Source organism: Leucopleurus acutus (assembly GCF_964270905.1).
Source record: "Leucopleurus acutus genome assembly, chromosome: 2".
Lineage (NCBI taxonomy): Eukaryota > Metazoa > Chordata > Mammalia > Artiodactyla > Delphinidae > Leucopleurus > Leucopleurus acutus.
Genome location: NC_139143.1, coordinates 57,423,309 through 57,449,897, shown reverse-complemented (window position 1 = coordinate 57,449,897; position 26,589 = coordinate 57,423,309). Strand labels below are relative to the sequence as shown.

The window sequence follows — 26,589 nt, the reverse complement described above, 5'->3', positions numbered from 1 at the left end:
GAAATGTATTAACTTTTCCGTCTGAATAATTCCTCTATAATTTCAACCTAGTTATTTATTCTACATAAGCTACCATGTGCTATGTTATCACTTGCTAATATCCCCAGCAACACTAACACTGCATCCCATTTATTTTTTGGTAGCATATTAATAAAATTCTTGCCTCTGTTCAATATAATAGTTGGTATAACAATAAAAATAATTTATATTTGCATTACACTCTACAGTTTACAAACTCTCTTCTACATATACAACCTCAATGAATTATAATCTTCCTTCACAACTTTAAAACATGACAATATACTACAAATCTCCAAAAGCAAATCACGTCAAATATTGTGAATAAGATTATAACAATAAAACCCCAATAGAAGTATAGAGAAATTAACCTGCCAGTCCCTTCTTACTTTGCTCCACATGAGCACTGTTGGTTCATTTTCCCAATTTAAGCTTTTAAAAACTACATACTAAATTTCCCTATATTGTATTTCAATCAGTTGCCGAAGCTGAGATGACTATGTCATAAATAAAGCACCAGATCATAAATTTCTCAAAGGACATAAAATCAAAGACACCCTAAACCTACAAATTAAATGCAAAAAAAACACAAACTAAACAATGAAAAGGAATTACTATATGAAATTTAAGTTGATCAGCTAGTTACCAGTCTATTCTGAACAGACTTAGGCTTTATTCTCAGTACTGATATTAAGATTATAACCATGCACCAAAATCATTTTGGTCTAGTCTTTTCATTTTATGTTTTCTTATAAATTATGGATCTATGGAAAAAAGTCAATCTGCAAAAGCACTACTTAGAATAGCAATGATATGAGTTATTTAAATACAGGACTGTGCATGAAATGAGGGCTATCTATAAAAGGGCACACACTTAAACTAGCGTATATATTACAACATTTCAAATGCCTGAAGATCCCAAGCCTCCCATGATTCTATATTTACACAGCTGATGAGAAACTCCAATATATAGAAAAAAAATTTTTAAGGGCCTAGAAAAGATAGCAACACAGATTTTAACATTTTCATACAAATACTACATCTTATTATCTAGGCATTAAGAGGGCACTTTGCTTTTGCTCCCTATAAAAGACATTTTAAAAGAATATTTAAAGTTAAGTGAACTGATTTTAAAAGCACAAGACTGAAGTAGCATTTAAAACCAAATATTATTGCTTGAAGATGGGTAAAAATACTTAACTGTTAAGCTTTTTGTTAAAATGAACCCATTTCTTAAAAGTGTTATTTGAACAAAAGTATATTCTAAGTTTTCCGAAATTTCAGAGCTTTTTGAATTAACCTGTGAAAACAACTTAAATAGAAAGTTGCAACTTAAGAACTGTTGTCCTGTTGTTTGCAACTGGTATTTTCTTGTTCCTAAATGATACAAATAATTGAAAGTTAATCTGTCATCTTGGAAGAAAAGATATAACTGACACTTCACTCTTTTCCAACAGGCATAAGGCAGTCAAAGACTGCAGGTTTTATCTAAGCATAAAAATGATCAAACAAAAAACAAGTGTGGCTCGTATAACAAATTATTCAAGATGCATGGTTTTCAGCCTCAGCAGAGGTTTATACCAATGTGTTTCCTCAAAAACCTCTCTCACACATGCACATACACACAGAGATACATACAAAGTTGTAAACACTGGACAACGCTTACATCTCTAATTACTAAAGTTATACATTTAATGATATTATTTCTGATGTGCTGAAATTTTAGGAACTTTTATATACACATGGCAGGGCCTGATCTGAGGGTTCCAACTGCAGTGTCAAACCCTCTGGGGTCATTTGGGTACCAAATATGTTTACTCTTCCATTACTTCATTACTCAGAGTTGATTTGTATGATGAGGTGACACCTGGCAAAAAGCTAGACTATGAAAGAACTGCTACACACCTTACTGATAGGCAAGAATGATTCAGATTATCAGAAGATGACAGTATCATGACTCAGGGCAGACTCAGTTGAAGCACCCCTAAAAACTCTGGATAAAGCCAAAGGAGGTTAGCTATTGGTCGAAAGGGAAATGTCTCCAATTTAAATTTCCTTGAAAGATACCACAAACACAAAGGCATATAATATATATATCACCAATAATTGCAAAAAAAATCATAAAATCTTCTAATTCAGTTTTTTTTTTAAGTCACAGCCCAATGACACAGTAATTTAATTGGATGATTTCAGGATTTTACAATGATCAGCAGAAATGCTAGAGGATGGATGATTTCAGGATTTTACAATGATCAGCAGAAATGCTAGAGAAAAGAGGTAAAAACTAAGTGATTTGGCATCTTGAGTTTACTGGGAAAATCATATTCCAAAGTACATCAATTCCTTAAAAATTTCAGAAGATGACATATAATTAATCATTATTATTGTAAGATTTCAGCAGGATTACAGCATTAGTTTATGCTAAGTAATGCAGCCTGAAAAAGCTCAATAAATCTTAGCTGAACTGAATCTCAAAGGACAAATTAACACATTCACCCCTAGTTTTACAACACAAATAGATCTGAAAAGAAAACAAAGACTGGAAGTACAGAAATCTAGTACAGTACTAGAGTAATGAACAAGAATATAGAATAATTTCATGGAATAAAACATATACAAGAGAAATGACCCAAGGGCTATAAAAATTAAAGATTAAAATAGTAATAAAAATCATTTAGTCAGCTATAGTACAAAAATATTAGACATTTAAACATTCAGTCTCTCGATATATAAAACTTTCTCACACGATCCAAATTTGGGGAGATGGGAAGGGAAATCAACCTCAAACCTTACCCATTTAGGTTTATAATACTAAATTTTAATATCCCAAAATGTTAAGAATTTTTAAAACTTTCAAAAAGGAGATACACTGAATTGTCCAAGCAGTTTTTTCTTAAGTAAATGGGGAATAAAAACTATCTCCCTTCACTGGATTTCAAATCCAATTAACAAATTTTGAGGCCCTACATTTAAAATGGCCCAGAGTTGGGACATCCGTGGTGGTCCAGTGGGTAAGACTCCGCGCTCCCAATGCAGGGGGCTGGGGGTCAATCCCTGGTCAGAGAACTAGATCCCGCATGCATGCCACCAACTAAGAGTTCACATACCACCACTAAGAGTCCGCATGCCACAACTAAAGAGCCCGCACGTCGAAATGAAGATCCCGTGTGCTGCAACTACCCGGTGCAGCCATAAAGAAATAAATAACAATTTAAAAAATGACCCAGTGTCATGACTACTAGAGGGTGGGGAAACACATGATAAGACCTAATTATATATTAAAAAGAGTAACTGGGACATTTAAAAAAGAAAAACAACTTATCTTTCCTAAGTATATTTCCGTTTTACTTCAATTAAAATTATACGTTACTAAGAGTTTCACTAAATTTTTTTCAAATATATAGAATATTCAACCTAAGAAGAAACTGGAAAACTGTGACATGACTACACTTATTTATTATGACTAGGTGCTATCAGAAGAAATATCAAAACTAACACCCATCATATATTAAAATCAGAATCTGGTTCCAATGCAACCCTATCCCACCAATATCAATGAAACTCTAGATGTTTATCTATCCCAAGGTAATTTTATATGACTTCACTAATGCAAAACTATGGTGTTATTTAAAGATGGAACACCAGTCCTAAAAGTATTCACAAGTTTCGTTTAAGTTATACCACTAAACTATGTTTTTAATAAAGAATGAAGCTGTCACTCAAAGTTTTTGCATACACACAGGTATGTGCACAGGTTTACATACTGCTTCCTTTCTTCAACTGGCAAATATAACAGGAGAAAACTAAAAAAACTCAAAGACAAGTAAATGCATGGAATGAATGTGAAAATACCCAATGAATGTACCAGATGAATATCTATTTGTTAATTCTCCTCTAAAACTAACCAAAACATATATTTTTTAATGACAAATAGGGACCACTGGATTCAACTGGCAAACACACACAAACACATACAAGCATTAAGCATTCAATAGTTCCTAAATATTGTGCAACCCTTTGTGAAGTCAGTAGCACAGTCCATTTTATTTTTTACTAATACACCATGCTTTTCTGTATCAGAAATTAGCTGTTCATGGAAGCTAACAAATTTGACCCAAAATATATTCACTCTTTGTTCCCAGTAACAAAACATGTTATAACAGAATTCTGCTATTAGAACAGTTTTTCAGTAGAAAAAAATAATCTTGTAATTTTGAAACTAGATTAAAAGGCAGTTTCAATTAGTAATTCCTAATTAATAAATTTAAGTCATTTTTTGAATCAAAATAAATCTGAAAAACAATCCATCCCAAAAGACCTACTCCTCCCTATTTCTTCTGCCTATGGCTTTAATATCATAATTCAGTTAGTCTACTCAAATGTGTAACTGCTTTACTTACAAAGAAATATATCCTATTCTATTGTACAAATAAGGAAGTCTTAAGCATTCTTTTGTAAAAGAAAATTTTAGTTACACAGGATACTAATTTCTCCAAACTGTCTAATAAATTTAGATTACCAAATAAAATTTATGTTGCTTATTTTTCTTAATTCATATGAATTGAATTGGACAACAAAATCTTTTCCCATTTTTAGTTCTCATCTATTATTCCAAGGCACCAACATTTTTAGATGCAAAAATAGTATGTTCTTTATTTAAAGCACATCTTAAATCTTTCATTGAAACAGTATATTTGGGGCTTCCCTGGTGGCGCAGTGGTTAAGAATCCGCCTGCCAATGCAGGGGACACGGGTTTGAGCCCTGGTCTGGGAAGATCTCACATGCCACGGAGCAACTAAGCCCATGAGCCACAACTACTGACCCTGAGAGCCCGCGAGCCACAACTACTGAAGCCTGTGAGCCTAGAGCCTGTGCTCCGCAACAAAAGAAGCCACTGCAATGAGGAGCCCGCGCACCTCAACGAAGAGTAGCCCCTGCTCGCCGCAACTAGAGAAAGCCCAAGCACAGCAACGAAGACCCAATGCAGCCAAAAACAAAATTAATTTAAAAAATAAAATAAATAAAATTTACTGTAAACCCCCCCAAAAAAACCTAGTATATTTTGATTTATTAAATACAACAAGAAAATTCTTCTAACCTTGCAGTTATTGTAGTTTGTGTCTATAAGGGAAACAAAAACGCAAAATAAGCACAATATAGGCAAGTGTATTTGAAAATCACAGTCACTTTAAGCTGTAAAACACTGCCCTCTATAGTCCACTGATCTAAAAGACAATTCAATTTACCTAAATCACAATATAATCCAGCCAAGGAATTTTGGATTTTCCTGCCTTGTTACTGAAGCAAAATTCTTCTGCTCTTTTTTAAAAGCTCTTTTAAAAAAACAGGTTTATTCTAGAGAAATGTCTATTTCAAAAATTCTTCAACTTCTTTTAAAGTCTCTCCTCCCCTCTGACTCACCCAAATTTCAATTTGCAGTTAAATATGGCATTAACTTTCATGTTCCTACATAAGGAATACAATATTTAACCCAATTAATGTTACCCAATTAATCTAGACAAAGCAAACCTAAGAAAACACAGACACGGGACTTCCCTGGTGGTGCAGTGGTTAAGATTCTGCACTCCCAATGCAGGGGGTCCGGGTTCGATCCCTGGTCCGGGAACTAGATCCCACATGCATGCCGCAACTAAGAGTTCACATGCCACAACTAAGGAGCCCACCTGCCACAACTAAGACCCAACACAACCAAAGAAAAAAGAAAAAAAAAAGGAAAGAACACAACACATATAAAAAAGGAATAAAGATACTGAATTCAGAATTCAATTTACACAAGGCCTTAACCTGATTTTCCATTAACTTGGCATTTAATAATTGGGAAAGCTATACACAGCAAAAACAAGCAGAGGTATAGCACACACAAGTACTAAGGTAATCCAGGCAAACTGCACTTTTAGCTATATGGACTCAAACTCTTCTTCAACCCCTCCCCTGCACCACACACAACACAACTGCCTGATCAGTCCAGTCCAACATTTACTGATCATCTTCTGTTTCAGATACTGTGCTGGTACAGCAAATATAAATATTAATAAGACATAATCTTAATTCTGGAAAAGTTTAAAGTATAGTGGAAGAGAAAAATAATCTCAATTCAAAATGGTAAGAACAATGAAAGCAGGGGACCACAAAGAACAGTCACTTTGCCTATCTCTGTATGGTTCAAGGAATGGGGAAAAGATTCCTAGAGGTGAAAATACACTGAACTTAGTCTTCAAGGATGAGTATAAATTAATCTAGTAAACAGAGAGAGTTCTCCAAATAGAGAAAAAAAACTTGAACTAAAATCAGAAGATGTAAAACAGCAAGATGTAGGGCAGTAGACACTGACAACCTCAGGCTGCTTCAAAGTGATTGGTGAGCCATTAAAACAAAACCAAAACAAATAAACAAAAAGAGATGTCAGGACCCTACCAGTAAATTTTAAGTAAATCTGGAGTGAAGATTATGCATCTCTATTTTTAAAGTTCCCTAAAGGGATTCTGACGCATAGTCAGGATGGTGAAACAATATTTTAGGTCTGATAGTACCGGAACTTAAAATAAAGGTTGAAGAGGGGTAGGAGGTGGGATTGTAATATAAATATGAAACAGATTATAGTGGAGTTTGTATACCATACTAATTTAGCCTATAAGTAAAACGGAATCACATTTAAACTGGGAAAACATGGTCAAATATGTATTTTAGATAAGTCATTTTAGAAGCAATGTAGAGGACAAGACTGAATGGGACCAGATTCAAAATAGGGAGAACAGGTAGAAGTGCCACTGCGACACTAAAACAGAAATACTCAGTGAGTTTTTGACACATGAACCTAAAACAAAGTCAAAAGGTAGAGCCCTTAAGATTGAATGTACCTGTAGGTGTATCTGATTTGGCTCACACTGTATTGCAACAGCCTAGCCAACTTCAACTTTCTTCTTTTAAAGCCTCATTCAAAAATCAAGACAGAGCACAGTAACACCAAGATTTCATATCTGAACTGGCACTACTGGGCACTCATAGCAATAACCGGCTAGAGCAAAGGTCCGTTTCCCTTGTTTATATAGGCATGCACTCCCCTGTAAACCACAACTCTCATGACTATATATATATTCCAACCCACTTCATTCATTTACATTAATGGCCTGGCCTCTGCAGGCATTTCACTTTTTAAAAAAATATTTTTTATGATCCTGCTCTAAAAACTCTGAGCCCTGGTCAGGATCACAGAAAAGGTTAGGGCTAAAAAATAAATTTAGAATCAACATAGGCAGTAGTTAAAACTGCAAGAATAGTAGGGAGAAACATCAACACAGGCTTGGGCAAAACAATATTTAATCATGCAGCGTTTGCGCTTTATGATATTCCTATCACCTTAAAAGTGGCCTTTACCACATTCACATTCAAATTTTTTTTTTTTTTGGCTGCGCTGCGCAGCATACGGGACCTTAGTTCCCCGAGCAGGGATCCAACCCATGCCTCCTGCAGTGGAAGCATAGAATCTTAACCACTGGACCACTAGGGAAGTCCCTCACATTCAAATCTTAATTCAGAATTTACTTTCTCCATGTCTGTATATTTTAATCTCTTTGGCACCATTGTTAGTCCTCAACAATAAATGCTAAATTTTCTATTTCCAAGTAGTTTTTTCAGGAATTAAAATAGCATCCTGCGTATCTCATGCTTTGTAAATGTTTTCTGAATTGAATAATCTCCTTAATACTTAATTTCCAGAGTATAAGTTATGCCCTGGAACTTGAAGAAACAAGAGAGGAGCCAGAACAGGGTCCTGTCCTGAGAGAAATCTAAAGGAAGTAGTGTCATTTGAAAAGGAAATTAGAATAATCTAAGAACTACTTGGTAGGTACCTTCTGCGGCATTGCCCTGTGCTAAACATTGTAGGCAGTATGGTCAAAATACAAAGATGAGAGGCTTCCCTGGTGGCGCAGTGGTTGAGAGTCCGCCTGCCGATGCAGGGGACGTGGGTTCGTGCCCCGGTCTGGGAGGATCCCACATGCCGCGGAGCGGCTGGGCCCGTGAGCCATGGCCGCTGAGCCTGCGCGTCTGGAGCCTGTGCTCCGCAACGGGAGAGGCCACAACAGTGAGAGGCCCGTGTACCGCAATTAAAAAAATAATAATAATAATACAAAGATGAATCCAACATGGTCCTAGGCTTTGAAGTGCTTATAGGCTAAATGTAGTACTATACAAAGGTTAGATGAAGTTCTGAGATGAGAGTTTTCATACATGAAAAAAGGTAACTTATAGAATTATCCTCCAGCATCAGGCAGCTAGAGAAAAGAAACATTTCAATACCAATACCTGATAGTCTACAAAAATTAAATATGAATGACAAGGAAAAAAATCAAAGAAGGTAACTTCCTGGTCAAAATATACATATCTGCCTAACTACTAAATATAAATTTCAAAAATGATGACTACCTTTTAGGTAAGTATACTATATGTATGAATTTATCTATTCTAATATTCAATGAACATTTATAGGTAAAAGATAAGTAGATGATGCTGCAAAAACCACAGATGAATAGCAGCAAAATTTACAAAAGGCTACTACACAGCTATATAACCACAAAGAACAAAAGAGAGTGCCAGTTCTCCCATCTACGCTATTTATCTTTATGGACAATACACAAAAATAATACAGTGGATGCTAACCTAAGAGTCATCAGACCAGTAAGGTGAAGAAAAATAAAGTCACTAGTAAGATCCCAAGTACATATAAAAATTTTAAAGATCTAAGGAGTTTTTAAAAAAGGCAAAAGAGTAAATGGCCAATGAGAAGCAAGGTTTTAACAATACTACTGAAACACACAGAAAGCCCTAGAAATTCCTGAGAACAAAATTCTCATTTATAATGAACTTTGCTCCCTCTGGTGGTCACAAGAGGCTTTACTACGTGTGAGTAGAAACGGAGGTACATGGCAAAGAGGAATGAAACTGCAGGAACTATCCTGATTAACCTTCACCTGTCTGTCAGACAAATAAATGTTCAATTTACAAAGAACACTTTTTTAAAAGAAAAAAACTTAGATGTTAGTGCTATGGAAGTAGCAGTGCAGAATTACAGAAACAGTTACAAGTGGATAGTTCTACTAGGAAATAGGACTGAATGGTATATGATGTATGGGACAAAGAACTTTATAAAGTTTTATTTTATGCCCCTTCATACTGTTTGAATTTCTATTTCCATATGCCTGTATTACCTTCATTAAAATACTATTTACTGGGCAATATAGAATATCTATATCTTTTTACAAGTTTACAATCAAAGTGTATTTCTCTTCTCATTAGAATAAAAGCCATAATCCTTATAACAGACTATCCCATGTGCTCCACCCTACCTCATTTCCTATTTCTCTACCCTGCCCCCATTCCCATATACCTATTCAGTCCTCCTAGCAGTTTCTAGAGCACATCAGGCATGATCCTGCCTTAGGGACTTGCACTGGCCATTTCCTCCATACAGAATGCTCTTCCCCAGATACCTGTACGGTTCACTCTTTCACTCCTTCATATCTATGCTCAATGTCACCTCTTCAGTGAGCCTTCCTTGACCATATCATTTAAAATTGTAACCCCCGGACTTCCCTGGTGGCACAGTGGTTAAGAATCCACCTGCCAAGGCAGGTGACACGGGTTTGAGCCCTGGCCCGGGAAGATCCCACATGCCACGGAGCAACTAAGCCCGTGTGCCACAACTACTGAGCCCGCGTGCCACAACTACTGAAGCCTGCACACCTAGAGCCCATGCTCCGCTACAAGAGAAGCCACTGCAACGAGAAGCCCGCGCACCACAACGAAGAGTAGTCCACACTCGTCGCAACTAGAGAAAGCCCGCGTGCAACAACGAAGACCCAACACAGCCAAAAATGAATAAGTAAATTTATTTTTAAAAATAAAAAAAAATTGTAACCCCACCTCCCATATATGTATCCTTCTCCGCTGCTTTCCCTCCATAGCATTGATCACCTTCTCACACATTATAATATTTACTTATTTTATTACTTATGCCTGCCAAACTGTAAACTCCCTAAGAACAGAGACAGTTCTCCTTTGTTCACTGATACATCCCCAGCCCCTAGGGCTATAACCTATACACAATAAGTGTACAATGAAATGAGTAGAATGAATGAATGACTAATATCAATACTACTTTAACAGATGTCCAAAAAAAGGACAAAAGTCCTCATTTTATATTTGGTTCAACATGAAACAGTAACCTATGACAGATAAACTTTTTTTTTTTTTTGCGGTACGCGGACCCCTCACCGCTGTGGCCTCTCCTGTTGCAGAGCACAGGCTCCGGACGCGCAGGCTCAGTGGCCATGGCTCACGGGCCCAGCCGCTCCGCGGCATGTGGGATCTTCCCGGACCAGGGCACGAACCCGTGTCCCCTGCATCGGCAGGCGGACTCTCAACCACTGCGCCACCAGGGAAGCCCCTATGACAGATAAACTTTAATTATATATGCAAAATACATGATATTGGTCTTTTAATAAGATCTACAAAGAGGTCATTAAATGCTTTTTTTTCTTTTTTGGCCTAACGTGTAGGACCAGCAGATACCAAATAAACTCATATTAAATCATCTTGCTATTCATACTCAAAAGCCTTTACAGAGGACTCAAAAGAAATGCTATCCATCATACTATACACCTTGGAATAAGAATCTTCTCGAAAGAGCTATGGAAATACATCAAGTATTAACTAGGAAATACAGAAAAACACTTAATTCTTTAATTTTGAAAATGTCCTCCTCTAGAACTAATATATTTATCAGGCTATAAAAACACATCTTTGTGTCCATGTTATCTATTTAGAAGCAAGGCAGCCACTTCAGAACAGAGTTACTTCATGGGACAGGGCATTCACATTAAAAAGAATCTTAATCTTCCAAATGACCATAGTCAATTAGGAAGTGGTCAGGAAAAACAAGGTGACTGAGATGCAGTTATTTTCCAATTTTATCAAAGTTTTTACAAAAGTACTTTGAATATTTGTTAAAACGTCAAATTATACACTTAAAATTTGAGCATTTCACCTTATATAAATTTTACTTTAAAAAATAAAAAACAAACAACCTGTAAACAAATAGTCAACTTGAGTTAGTAAACTTGCTTTTCTTTCACAGCAGTATAGATTAGCAATTCTGAAACTGCTTCCTGTGTATTCTAGGTCATATAATGAGAATATTAGCAGCCAGGGTTCTGTTGTAGAAAGGAGTTACAAATATGGAAAGAGGGACGACTACAATGTACTCTATAGTGTTGGGTTGGAATCACAGGTACCAAATGAACTTGTGCTTTTTAATACGTAAGTAAATAAATATAAAAATACAGACATAGGATACATATGTTAGAGAGGGTTATGTAGGTGTGTCTGTGTATATACACACGTCTGTGTCTACAATGACTATATATCTGTGTGTATGTACATATCTGTATGCATACATATGTGTGTACACATACATACGTGTATGTATGTTAATATATACATGCATTTGAGCATATGTATTTTTCAGGTATGTCTGCTGAGAGGGCCTAGAAGTAATGACAGCGGTAGCAATGAACATAACCAACACCCAGACTTTGGTTTCTAAATATCATTCTCTACTGAAAGGAACCAAAGGGAAACAACCAATTCTAGGATAAGGACAGGGAAAGTATAAGATGAGCCTGTGTAGTGAGTTGAATTGTCCCCCCGCCACCCCCAAAGACATGTCCAAGTCCTAACCCCAGGTATCTGAGAGTGAGACTTTATTTGGAAACGGGTCTTTGCAGGTGTCATCAAGATGAGGTATATAGTCAACTAATATTTGACAAGGGAGCCCAGAATACTCAATGGAAAGGGTAGTCTCTTCAATAAATGGTGTTGGGAAAACTGGATAAGCACATGTAGAAGAATGAAATTGGACCCTTATCTTATACTACCTACAAACATTAACCTGAAATGGGTTAAGAACATAAGCATAGGGCTTCCCTGGTGGCGCAGTGGTTGAGAGTCTGCCTGCCGATGCAGGGGACACGGGTTCGTGCCCTCGTCTGGGAAGATCCCACATGCCACGGAGCGGCTGGGCCCGTGAGCTGTGGCCGCTGAGCCTGCGCGTCCGGAGCCTGTGCTCCGCAACGGGAGAGGACACAACAGTGAGAGGCCCACGTATGGCAAAAAAAAAAAAAAAAAAAAAAAAAAGTAAGCATAAAAAAAAAAATCATAAAGCTCCTAGAAGAAAACATAGGGGAAAAGCTCCTTGACACTGGTCTTGGCAATGATTTTTTGGATTTGACACGAAAAGTAAAAGCAACAAAAGCAAAAATTAATAAATGGGACTACATCAAACTAAAAACTTTCAAACAGCAATGGAAACCATCAACAAAATGAAAAGATAACCTATTGAATGGGAGAAAATATTTGCAAATCACATATGTAATAAAGGATTAATATTCAAAACATATAAAGAACTCATATAACTCAACAGCAAAAAAAGAAAAAAACCTGATTTAAAAATGGGCAGAAATGAATAGACATTTTTCTGAAGAAGACATTCAAATAGCCAACAAATACATGAAAAGGTGCTTGACATCACTAACCATCAAGGAAATGCAAATCAAAACCACAGTGAAACATCACACCTGTTAGAATGGCTATCATCAAAAAGACAAGAGATAACAAGTGTTGGTGAGGAGGTGGAAAAAATACCCTTGTGCAATGCTAGTAGAAATGTAAATTGGGGACTTCCCTGGTGTCGCAGTGGTTAAGAATCTGCCTGCCAATGCAGGGGACACGGGTTTGAGCCCTGGTCCGGGAAGATCCCACATGCCACAGAGCAACTAAGCCCATGCACCACAACTACTGAGCCTGCGCTCTAGAGCCCGCGAGCCACTACTGAGGCCTGCGCACCTAGAGGCCGTGCTCCGCAACAAGAGAAGCCACTGCAATGAGCAGCCTGCACACCCCAACAAAGAGTAGCCCCTGCTCGCCGCAACTAGAGAAAGCCCATGCGCGGCAACGAAGACCCAATGCAGCCAAAAATAAATAAATTAATTAATTTTAAAAAAAGAAAGAAAGAAATGTAAACTGGTACAACCACTACGGAAAACAGTATGGAGGTTTCTCAAAAACTACCATATGATCCAGCAATCTCACATCTGTGTTTATATCCAAAAGAAATGAAAACTGGATCTTGAAGAAATATCTTTACTCCCATGTTCATTGCAGCATTATTTACAATAGCCAAGATATGGAAACAACCTAAGTGTCTATCAACAGATGAATAAAGGAAGTATGAAATATATATATTATTCAGCCATGAGAAAGAAGGAACTCCTACCATTTGCAACAACATGAATGGGTCCTGAAGGTATTATTCTAAGTGAAAAAAGTCAGAGAAAGACGACTACTACATAACATCACTTACATGTGGAACCTATAAAAGCCAAACTCATAGAAACACAGAGTAGAATGGTTTTTACCAGGAGCCTCGGGGGTGGGGGAGAAATGGGGAAAATGTTGGTCAAAGGTACAAACTTCAAGCTATAAGATGAATAAGTTCTGGGGATCTAATGTACAGCATGGTGATTATAGTTAATAATACTGTATTATATACTTGAAAGTTACTAAAGGAGTAGATCTTTAATGTTCTCATCACAAAACAGAAATAGTAATTATGTGACATGATGGAGGTATTAGCTATAGTGGTAATCATTTTGCAATACATATGTGTCAAATCAACATACTGTACACCTTAAACTTACACAATGTTATATGTCAGTTACGTCTCAATAAAGCTAGGGGAAAAAGTTAAGATGAGGTTTAAGGTGAGCCCTAAATCCAATGACTGGTTGTCCATATAAGAGAAAGTAAGGGAGATCTGGAGACAGAGAAGAAGGCCATGTGAAGACAGAGACAGCAACTGGAGTTATGCTGCCACAAACTAAGGACTATCTGAGGCCATCAGAAGCTGGCCGAGGCAAGGACGGATTCCTCCCTGAAGCTTCCAAAGACAGCATGGCTCTGCTAACACCTTATTTTCAGACTTCTGGTCTCCAGTACTACAAGAGAATAAATTTCTCTTGTTTTAAACTACAAAGTACTAGTTTGTGGTACTTTGTTATGGCAACCCGAGGGGACTAATACAGTCTGAAACATCTTGTGCCAGAAAGTAAGAAAGTGCTCAAAGAATGATGGAGACATAACAAAAGGACAGGGGAGCCCTCTTGAATGAGCTCTCAGTGGCCAAATAATGATGGTAACTGACTATTATCCATTGAATAAAATAGAAATCTATGAGTATATACTGGTATATATTGGGTGAGGCAATCGACCATGGGCCCTGAGCATCCCTATACATTCATGTTCAGTATGCCAGGCTCTAACCACTCCTTTTCTGTTTTTTTAAGCTTTATTATTTTTTTAGTTAATTTATTTTATTTTATTTAGTTTTGGCTGTGTTGGGTCTTCGTTGCTGTGCACGGGCTTTCTCTAGTTGCAGCGAGCGGGGGCTACTCGTCATTGCGGTGTGCAGGCTTCTCATTGCAGTGGCTTCTCTTGTTGTGGAGCACGGGCTCTAGGTGTGCAGACTTCAGTAGTTGTGGCTCGTGGGCTCAGTAGTTGTGGTTTGCAGGCTCTAGAGCACAGGCTCAGTAGTTGTGGCACACGGGCTTAGTTGCTCCACGGCATGTGGGATCTTCCCAGGCCAGGGCTCTAACCCGTGTCCCCTGCATTGGCAGGTGGATTCTTAACCACTGCACCACCAAGGAAGCCCTCTGACCACTCTTTATCTAGGCCTTTTCTCAGGGTTGTACGTACAGTAAGCCACCTTCAGGGATGACGTCACGTCTCCCCAACCCCTCACAAATAGCAGGCTTGCTTCTACCTGCTATAAAAGTGGTGAATCCCCAAAGCTCAGTGCTCCTTCCCTATAGCACAACCCACTGCATACGCAGGAATCCATCTAGGCCCACCTGCATCATACCTGTGGGACTTAGGGGACACAAGAAACAGATGCAAATCAAATGAAGCTCATGCAGTTTGCCATGCCGTGAATAAATAAAGCCCTTTGGCTCAGACCCAGGAGCCTCGGCCAGCACCTAAGAAACAGTAACAGGCTAACTTATTAGCTTGCAAGTAGGGTACAATCCTGCACCTTTCACAGTTCTTGAAAATGAATAAATAAATAGGGGAGAAGAGAAAGCCCACCCTTACAGTGGAGTGCCAAATAATAAATGTAGAAGAAATGATGGAGTTAGAAAATCATTAATGGATGTTAAAACTAGTCAGTGAAATCTGATTAGGAAAAGGATATTTACATAGTCTCAAAGTATCTCCCCACAAATTACTCATTAATTACAAAGGGGGAAAAAGGAAAGTTACAGTAGAGAAATCTGGCAGACACCACCTTAAGTAAGTGATCAATGTTAACAACCAATTTGGGGGCAAACAGACATCATGTATGTCCTGGTATAATGCATTGAGAAGAATTCTGTGGTATTCCTCTTAAAAACGTATGATCTAAATCTACTCATGAGAAAACAGACAAACAAATTGAGGGGCACTCTACAAAATAAGTGGCCTATACTCTTCAAAAATATCACAGTCAAGAGAGAAAAAGAAAGGCTGAGAAACCATTCCAGATTAAAGGAGACTAAAGAGACATGACAACTAGATGCAATGCATGATCCTGGACTGGATGATGGATCAGAATTTTTAAAAATAACTATGAAAGACATATTTTAGATAAATGATAAACTTGAATATGAATTATGGATTTGACAGTAATGTTGAATCAATGTTAAAATTCCTGATTTTGAGAAAAGAGAATCGTATATTATTGGTAGGAATGTAAATTGCTATAGCCATTATGAGAAACAGTATGGAGGTTCTTCAAAAAATTAAAGATAGAACTCCCGTATGATCCAGCAATCTCACCTCTGGGTATACATCTAAAGGAAATGAAATCAGGATCTCAAAGAGATATCTTGCCCTCTCATGTTTTTAGCATTATTCACAATAGCCAATATATGGAAACAACCTAAGTGTCCATGTATGGATGAATGCATAAACAAGATATAGTGTGTGTGTGTGTGTGTGTGTGTGTGTGTATACACACACACACGCCAGAACATTATTCAGCCATGAGAACGAAGGAAATCTTACCACTTATGACAACGTGGATGAACCTGGAGGACATCATGCTAAGTGAAATAAGCCAGAGAGAGAAAGACAAGTATTATATGATCTCATATATAGAATCTAAAAAAATTAAAAAGTGAAATTCATAGAAGCAGAGAATAGAATGTTGTTTACCAATGGCTAGGGGAAATAGCAAGATATTGGTCAAAGGGTACAAAGTTGCAGTTATGTAGGATGAATAAGTCTAGGGATCTAATGTACAGGCATGATGACTACAGTTAATAACACTGTATTGAATACTGGAAGTATGCTAAGAGAGTAAACCTCAGGTGTTTTCATCACACATACACAGAGAAAAGGTGACTACGAGAGGAGATGTTATATTAGTTAGCTTGACTAATCATTTCACTATGTATATATACATCAAATCATCATATTGTATACCTTAAATATACATTTACAATTTTTATATTAAAAGAAATATGTATACACACACATATCTACACACATACACACACACATGCATGCTCTGTAGGAACTCTTGAGCCCAGGGTCCTGAAAAAAAAAGAATTTCAAAAGAATTCATGACACCAAAAAAAAAAAATTTACCAATTTTGATAACTGCAGTATAGTAACATATTGAAGTATTAAGTAGTAAAGGGACATGATGTCTATAACTTTTAGTTCAAAAAAAATAATAAAATAATTCTGAAAAAACTTATTTATATGTAGTATGTATGTATTTATGAGTAAATAGAGAAAGAATGCTAAAAAAATGTAAAAAAAAAATGGTGTAACTAGACAAAGGCCATCCAGAAGCGTCTTGTACTATTCTTGAAACTTTACACGTCACACACACACATAAAACCATGATAAATATGGGAGGTGAGGGATACATTAATTAGTTTTACTGTGATAATCGTTTCACAAGATATATACCAAACACCAAAACATCACATTGTATACCTTAAATATATATAATTTTTATTTGTCAAAAATAATAGAAATAGGAAAGAAAAAAAAGAAAAAAAAAAGAAATAGGCCTTCCCTGGTGGCACAGTGGTTGAGAGTCCGCCTGCCAATGCAGGCAACGCGGGTTTGTGCCCCAGTCCGGGAAGATCCCACATGCCACAGAGTGGCTGGGCCCGTGAGCCATGGCCGCTGAGCCTGTGTGTCCGGAGCCTGTGCTCCGCAACGGGAGAGGCCACAACAGTGAGAGGCCTGCATACCGCAAAAAAAAAAAAAAAAAAAAAAAAAAGAAATAAAAATTATACCAAAATTAAAAACTCACCCTTGGGACTTCCCTAGTGGTGCAGTGGTTAAGAATCTGCCTGGGGGCTTCCCTGGTGGCGCAGTGGTTGAGAATCTGCCTGCTAATGCAGGGGACACGGGTTCGAGCCCTGGTCCGGGAGGATCTCACATGCCGCGGAGCAACTAGTCCCGTGAGCCACAACTACTGAGCCTGCGCGTCTGGAGCTTATGCTCCGTAGCAAGAGAGGCCGCGATAGTGAGAGGCCCGCGCACCGCGATGAAGAGTGGCCCCCGCTTGCCACAACTAGAGAAAGCCCTCGCACAGAAACGAAGACCCAACACAGCAAAAATAAATTAATTAATTAATAAACTCCTACCCCCAACATCTTCTTTAAAAAAAAAAAAAAAAAAGAATCTGCCTGCCAGTGCTGGGGACACAGGTTCGAGCCCTGGTCCGGGAGGATCCCGCGTTGCCATGGAGCAACTAAGCCCGTGCGCCACAACTACTGAGCCTGCACTCTAGAGCCTGCGAGCCACAACTATCGAAGCCCCTGCTGTGCAGCAAGAGAAACCACTGCAATGAGAAGCCTGCGCACTGCAACAAATAGCCCCCGCTCGCCGCAGCTAGAGAAAGCCCGTGTGCTCCAGCAGAGACCCAATGCAGCCAAAAATAAAAATAAATAAATTTATTAAAAAACAAACAAACAAAAACTCACCCTCTCTGCCTCCCTCCCAAAAAACTATGTAAGTAAAAGCAAAAGAATTGCCTTGATTATATTAGACATTCAACAGTACATTCCTGAGAAAGACGAAACAAAACAGAAAACAGGCAACGTGTTACATTTTAAAGCACTATTCATTTTATACTTCAAGGTACCATGTAGCTTTGATTTAAAAAGTAACTATCTTGGGGGCTTTCCTGGTGGCGCAGTGGTTGGGAGTCCACCTGCCGATGCAGGGCACGCGGGTTCGTGCCCCGGTCCGGGAGGATCCCGCATGCTGTGGAGTGGCTGGGCCCGTGAGCTGTGGCCGCTGGGCCTGCGCGTCCGGAGCCTGTGCTCCGCGGCAGGAGAGGCCACAGCAGTGAGAGGCCCGCGTACCACAAAAAAAAAAAAAAGTAACTATCTTGGGCTTCCCAGGTGGCGGAGTGGTTAAGAATCATCTGCCAATGTAGGGCACACGGGTTCGAGCCCTGGTCCAGGAAGATCCCACATGCCGTAGAGCAACTATGCGCATGTGCCACAACTACTGAGCCTGCGTTCTAGAGCCCGTGAGACACAACTACTGAGCCCACACACCACAACTGCTGAAGCCCACATACCTAGAGACCATGTTCCTCAACAAGAGAAGCCACTGCAATGAGAAGCCCGCGCACAGCAACAAAGAGTAGCCCTGCTCGCCACAACTAGAGAAAGCCCGCGCTCAGCGGCAAAGACCCAACACAGCCAAAAATAAAATAAAATTTTAAAATAATAAATTTAAAATAAATATCTTTACTTGAATTTTCCATACACTTAAGTTTACATGCTTTTTTTAATACACATAATATCAGCTATAGAACAGATAGCAGAGTGATTAGGGGTGGGGATCTGGACTCATATAAGCATAGGTCCAAAGCCTGGCAACACCATTCATTAGCTGGCTAACCTTAGAAAAGTTACTAAGCCTCTCTGTGCCTGAATTTTCTCTTTTTTAAAATACAGACAATAATAGTTCCTAATTCTTAAAATTCTTATGAAGATTTCAAAGGGCAATACCTGAAAAGAACTTAACACACTCAGCATGAGAGTCGTTATTATTTCATCATTTTTAGAAACAAATATCAAAAGAAAATGGTTCTTTTAACCTAAAAGATAATGAACCAAATACCAAATCTCTTGAGATTGAGATTATGATCTGCCCCATACCAATCAAAAAGGCGGAAAAAAAGCTATGAGTCAAAGGGACCAGCTCAGAATGTTTAAACTAAAAATTAAAACGTAAATGAAACATAAAATTCCTGTTTACAACTAGATATCATGTTAACATATTTTTAGAACAATGTATTAAAGAATCATTTTTACTTGAAAGTATCTTTGTCCAATGAAGATGTTGAAAAAAAAGAAAGAAAAGAAAAAATAAAAGAAAGTATCTTTGGTTCTGCTTAGTCTACTCAAGTTTTATAAGTTCAATAGGTAAGATTCAGATATTTTTAAAAACATCCTTAATGCCTGTTTGGGTTTCCCTAAGGAAGAACTACCTAACTACATGGACTGTGCATTTGTAAGAGTCATAGTTAACGGAATTTTACTTAGTAATTAAATTATTGAAGGTAAGAAATCATAAATTCTGTCATTTATCAGAAGTTATCAACTCAAACACCTACATAAGCCAGGCATCAGAAACGGTCAAGTATAAGTCAATAGGGAAGAACTGAGACCACAGCGGCTGGACCTGAAGAGTAAGGACTCACTTAAGGCATGCAATTCCAAGTCTTGTTTTTGTTTTTTTTTAAATATCGTGCCACAGGGAGATCAGCTCGGTGCTTTGTGACCACCTAGAGGGGTGGGATAGGGAAGGTTGGAGGGGGATGCAAGAGAGAAGGGACATGGGGATGTATGTATGTGTATAGCTGATTCACTTTGTTATACAGCAGAAACTAACACATCATTGTAAAGCAATTATACTCCAATAAAGATGTTAATAAATAAATAAATATCATGCCATTTGTGTTCAGGCTGAGTTCAGCTCAGAGATGCACCTGCTTTTACCACTGAATTTCAGAGTTTAAGTCCTTACGACCTTTATGGTATATATCTGTATGCAAACTTGACATTTTATAAAAGATATTAATAAAAAGGAATGTTTCTGAGAATGAATACTCATGCACATCAAAAACATCAGGAAATGTTTCAATGATTTCCAAAAGGCAGTCGTATCATTAGAGCTATCCTAACTTGGTTATCTCTCCCCCTTTGTACTCATAATTAAGATATACTTTTATATGTCACAACATATACATCTTTAAGATTCCTTACAACTCTGACATTTTAAGATTCCATCACTGGTGGAACAAAATTCCTTCATACTGGTAATAAATATGTAACAACGTGATAACTGCCGCCAAAGTCCAAAGTAATCTGTTCTTCCACTGGATACTCTAGCATTCGCATTATTATTGTTTTATACTGTTACTCTATTTTTGACACGTTTTATATTCTATAAGGTACTTTACATAATGGCAGAAAGCATGTCATTCATATTTTATCCCTATCAACAAGCATTTTGTACTTTCATAGAAAGTGCTCATTTAAAAAAAAACCTTCCATTTCTCAAGATAATAATATGATCTCAAGTTAAACTCTTTCAAATTCTGAAATGAATTGAGTTTTTACATGACTGAAATTACAATTATGCTTTTAAAAATGCTCTACAATTCAGAGAAGTTCTCAGTATCAGTAGCTGATTAACATATAAGCAATATTTTTAGATAAATACTGCAATAACTTTATAATCTTTTGATTTGAGAAAATAAAACTTTAAGGATGTTATTTAAGCCTAAAGCTTAGTTTTAAACATTTATTTGAGAGAAAGATAATATGTTATTGGAAAATATTATTTACAATCATTCGGTCTTACCTGAGGATTCCAACTTGGATCTAATTTTTTCACTACAGCAATATACTCCTGCATTGCTCGGCTGGGGCTTGAATCACCAAGTGCTTTCCATGCTTCCCTAAAGTAGAGAATATCCAAAATGACCTATCATTAACTATGTAAGGAATACAAACAGTATATTTCTTCTTTTTATTATTAAAAAAAAGGCACACACATTTTAAGGGTCAGGAGATACAGATATAACAAGCCATATATGAGTAGCCTTCTCTTTTTGCATTTCATTGGTCCACAGCAATACAGACCTTATCACCCAACCAAAGGAGCCCTTTGAGACTTTTTTTCCCCTAATCACCCTCCCCCGTTAAATTTTAAAATTACACATATATTGCACATCTGCTGAATTTTGGAAGATGACACACTATTATACTATCTAAGATTTTTTTTATTTTTTATTTTTTTTACTATCTAAGATTTTAAAACTCCCCCAAACCCAAATTTCAAACCCCTGTTGAGAATGTATGGTCTACAAACAATAGGAGTAGCTCCCATCTTACGAATTAACTGTGTTTGTGGCATTTCAGTAATATGTTAACCGTCACACAAAATAATATTCTGTGGGAAATGCTTCAAACTTCTCATTTTAAGATGTGAGAAATATACCTCCCCTTCTGCTGTTATCTCATCTCTAAGCTGCTAGTAGTAGATCCTGAGGCTTTGGGCAGGGACATCAAAAGCAAGGGGAGAAAAAAAAAAAAAAAGCAAGGGGAGGGATTTTTGGTTCTAGGTGGCAGAGTAGAAGGACATGCTCTCACTCCCTCTTGCGAGAGCAGCAGAATCACAACCAACTGCTGAACAATCATCAAGAGGAAGACAATGGAACTCACCAAAAAAGACACCCCACATCCAAAGACAAAGGAAAAGCCACAATGAGACTGTAGGAAGGACGCAATCACAATACAATCAAATCCCATAAGTGCTGGGTGGCTGACTCGCAAACTGGAGAACAATTATACCACAGAAGTCCACCCACTGGAGTGAAGGTTCTGAGCCCCACGTCAGGCTTCCCAACCTGGGGGTCCGGCAACGGGAGGAGGAATTCCCAGAGAATCAGACTTTGAGGGCTAGCGGGATTTGACTTCAGGACTTCAACAGGACTGGGGGAAACAGAGACTCCACTCTTGGAGGGCACACACAAAGTAGTGTGCACAGCGGGACCCAGGGGAAGGAGCAGTGACCCCACAGGAGACTGAACCAGACCTGCCTGCTAGTGTTGGAGGGTCTCCTGCAGAGGCGGGGGGTGACTGTGTCTCACCGTGAGGACAAGGACACTGGCAGCAGAAGTTCTGGGAAGTACTCCTTGACATGAGTCCTCCGAGAGTCTGCCATTAGCCCCACCAAAGAGCCAGGTAGGCTCCAGTGTTGGGTAGCCTGAGGCCAAACAACCAACAGGGAGGGAATCCAGCCCCATCCATCAGCAGACAAGCACATTAAAGTTTTACTGAGCTCTGCCCACCAGAGCAACAGCCAGCTCTACCCACCACCATTCCCTCCCATCAGGAGACATACATAAGCCTCTCAGATAGCCTCATGCACCAGAGGGCAGACAGCAGAAGCAGGAACTACAATCCTGCAGCCTGTGGAAGAAAAACCACATTCACAGAAAGATAGACATGAAAAGGCAAAAGGCTACATACCAGATGAAGGAAAAAGATAAAATCCTACAAAAACAACTAAATGAAGTGGAGATAGGCAACCTTCCAGAAAAAGAATTCAGAATAATGATAGTGAAAATGATACAGGACCTCGGAAAAAGAATGGTGGCAAAGATCGAGAAGATGCAAGAAATGTTTAACAAAGACCTACAAGAATTAAAGAACAAACAAACAGAGATGAACAATACAATAAGTGAAATGAAAACTACACTAGAAGGAATCAATAGCAGAATAACTGAGGATAAGTGACCTGGAAGACAGAATGGTGGAATTCACTGCTGCGGAACAGAATAAAGAAAAAAGAATGAAAAGAAATGAAGACAGCCTAAGAGACCTCTGGGACAACATTAAACGTGACAACATTCGCATTATAGAGGTCCCAGAAGGAGAAGAGAGAGTGAAAGGAAAATACGTGAAGAGATTACAGTCGAAAACTTCCCTAACATGGGAAAGGAAAGAGCCACCCAAGTCCAGGAAGCACACAGAGTCCCATACAGGATAAACCCAAGGAGAAACACGTGGAGACACATAGTAATCAAACTGGCAAAAATTAAAGACAAGGAAAAACTACTGAAAGCAGCAAGGGAAAAATGGCAAATAACATACAAGGGAACTCCCATAAGGTTAACATCTGATTTCTCAACAGAAACTCTACAAGCCAGAAGGGAGTGGCATGACATATTTAAAGTGATGAAAGGGAAGAACCTACAACCAAGATTACTCTACCCGGCAAGGATTTCGTTCAGATTCAACGGAGAAATCAAAAGCTTTGCATACAAACAAAAGCTAAGAGAATTCAGCACCACCAAACCAGCTCTACAACAAATGGTAAAGGAACTTCTCTAAGCGGGAAACACAAGAGAAGAAAAGGACCTACAAAAACAAACCCAAGGGCTTCCCTGGTGGTGCAGTGGTTGACAGTCTGCCTGCCGATGCAGGGGACACGGGTTCGTGCCCGTCCAGGAAGATCCCACATGCCGCGGAGCAGCTGGGCCCGTAAGCCATGGCTGCTGAGCCTGCGTGTCCGGAGCCTGTGCTCCGCAACGGGAGAGGCCACAACAGTGAGAGGCCCATGTACCACAAAAAAAAAAAAAAAACCAAAGCAATTAAGAAAATGGTCACAGGAACATACATATCGATAACTACCTTAAATGTAAATGGATTATATGTTCCAACCAAAAGACATAGACTGGCTGAATGGATACAAAAACAAGACCCATATATATGCTGTCTACAAGAGACCCACTTCAGACCTAGGGACACATACATACTGAAAGTGAGGGGATGGAAAAAGATATTCCATGCAAATGGAAATCAAAAGAAAGCTGGAGTAGCAATTCTCATATGAGATAAAATAGACTTTAAAACAAAGAATGTCACAAGAGACAAGGAAGGACACTACATAATGATCAAGGGATCAATCCAAGAAGAAGATAAAACAATTATAAGTATATATGCACCCAACATAGGAGCACCTCAATACACAAGGCAACGGCTAACAGCTATAAAAGAGGAAATCGACAGTAACACAATAACAGTGGGAGACTTTAACACCTCACTTACACCAATAGACAGATCATCCAAACAGAGAATTAATAAGGAAACACAAGCTTTAAATGACACAATAGACCAGAAAGATTTAATTGATATTTATAGGACATTCCATCCAAAACAGCAGATTACACTTTCTTCTCAAGTGCACACAGAACATTCTCCAGGATAGATCATATCTTGGGTCACAAATCAAGCCTCAGTAATTTAAGAAAACTGAAATCATATCAAGCATCTTTTCTGACCACAACACTATGAGATTAGAAATCAATTACAGGGAAAAAAACGTAAAAAACACACACATGGAGGCTAAACAATACGTTACTAAATAACCAACAGATCACTGAAGAAATCAAACAGGAAATAAAAAACTACCTAAAGACAAATGACAATGAAAACACGATGATCCAAAACCTATGGGATGCAGCAAAAGCAGTTCTAAGAGGGAATTTTATAGCAATACAATCCTACCTCAAGAAACAACAAACATCTCAAATAAACAATCTAACTCTACACTTAAAACAACTAGAGAAAGAAGAACAAACAAAACCCAAAGTTAGTAGAAGGAAAGAAATCATAATGATCAGAGCAGAAATAAATAAAATAGAAACAAAGAAAACAACAGCAAAGATCAATAAAACTAAAAGCTGGTTCTTTGAGAAGAGAAACAAAATTGATAAACCATTAGCCAGACTCACCAAGAAAAAGCAGGAGAGGACTCAAATCAATAAAATTAGAAATGAAAAAAGGAGAAGTTACAACAGACACTGCAGAAATGCAAAACATCCTAAGATACTACTACAAGCAACTCTATGCCAATAAAATGGACAACCTGGAAGAAATAGACAAATTCTTAGAAAAGAATAACCTTCCAAGACTGAAGCAAGAAGAAATAGAAAATATGAACAGACCAATCACAAGTAATGAAATTGAAACTGTGATTAAAAATCTTCCAACAAACAGAAGTCCAGGACCAGATGGCTTCACAGGTGAATTCTATCAAACATTTAGAGAAGAGCTAACACCCATCCTTCTCAAACTCTTCCAAAAAATCTGCAGAGGAAGGAAAACTCCCAAACTCATTCTATGAGGCCACCATCACCCTGATACCAAAACCAGACAAAGATACTACAAAAAAAGAAAATTACAGACCAATATCACTGATGAATATAGATGCAACAATCCTCAACAAAATACTAGCAAACAGAATCCAACAACACATTAAAAGGATCATACACCATGATCAAGTGGGATTTATCCCAGGAATGCAAGGATTCCTCAATATATGCAAATGAATCAATGTGATACACCATATTAACAAACTGAAGAAAAACCATATGATCATCTCAATAGCTGCAGAAAAAGCTTTTGACAGAATTCAACACCCATTTATGATAAAAACTCTCCAGAAAGTGGGCATAGAGGGAACCTACCTCAACATAATAAAGACCATATATGACAACCTACAGCAAACATCATTCTCAATGGTGAAAAACTGAAAGCATTTCCTCTAAGATCAGGAACAAGACAAGGATGTCCACTCTCACCACTATTATTCAACACAGTTTTGGAAGTCCTAGCCACGGCAATCAGAGAAGAGAAAGGAATAAAAGGAATACAAATTGGAAAAGAAGAAGTAAAACTGTCACTGTTTGCAGATGACATGATACTATACATAGAGAATCCTAAAGATGCCACCAGAAAACTACTATAGAGCTAATCAATGAATTTGGTAAAGTTGCAGGATACAAAATTAATGCACAGAAATCTCTTGCATTCCTATACGCTAACAATGAAAGATCAGAAAATTAAGGAAACACTTCCATTTACCATTGCAACAAAAAGAATAAAATACCTAGAAATAAACCTACCTAGGGAGACAAAAGACCTGTAGGAAGAAAACTATAAGACACTGATGAAAGTAATTAAAGATGATACAAACAGATGGAGAGATATACCATGTTCTTGGATTGGAAGAATCAATATTGTGAAAATGACTATACTACCCAAAGCAATCTACAGATTCAAAGCAATCCCTATCAAACTACCAATGGCATTTTTCACAGAACTAGAACAAAATATCTTAAAATTTGTATGGCGACACAAAAGACCCCGAAGAGCCAAAGCGGTCTTGAGGGAAAAAAACGGAGCTGGAGGAATCTGACTCCCTGACTTCAGACTATACTACAAAGCTACAGTAATCAAGGCATTATGGTACTGGCACAAAAACAGAAACACAGATCAATGGAACAGGATAGAAAGCCCAGAGATAAACCCATGCACCTATGGTCAACTAATCTATGACAA

At 38.0% G+C, this 26,589-nt stretch overlaps 1 protein-coding gene across 4 annotated transcripts in view; it reads right to left on the bottom strand.

The window, feature by feature from the left end:
* ACBD6 (acyl-CoA binding domain containing 6) overlaps window positions 1-26,589 on the bottom strand; it is a 229,155-nt gene that overhangs the window by 191,904 nt on the left and 10,662 nt on the right. For all 4 annotated transcript variants that reach the window (XR_014326024.1, XM_082834433.1, XM_082834434.1 and 1 more), the window contains exon 3: window positions 21,041-21,137. Coding sequence is in view for 3 of the 4 variants with exons in the window: in XM_082834433.1 (XP_082690559.1) it covers window positions 21,041-21,137 (97 nt within the window). In the remaining variant the exon portion in view is untranslated. The remainder of the gene's footprint in view (window positions 1-21,040; window positions 21,138-26,589) is intronic.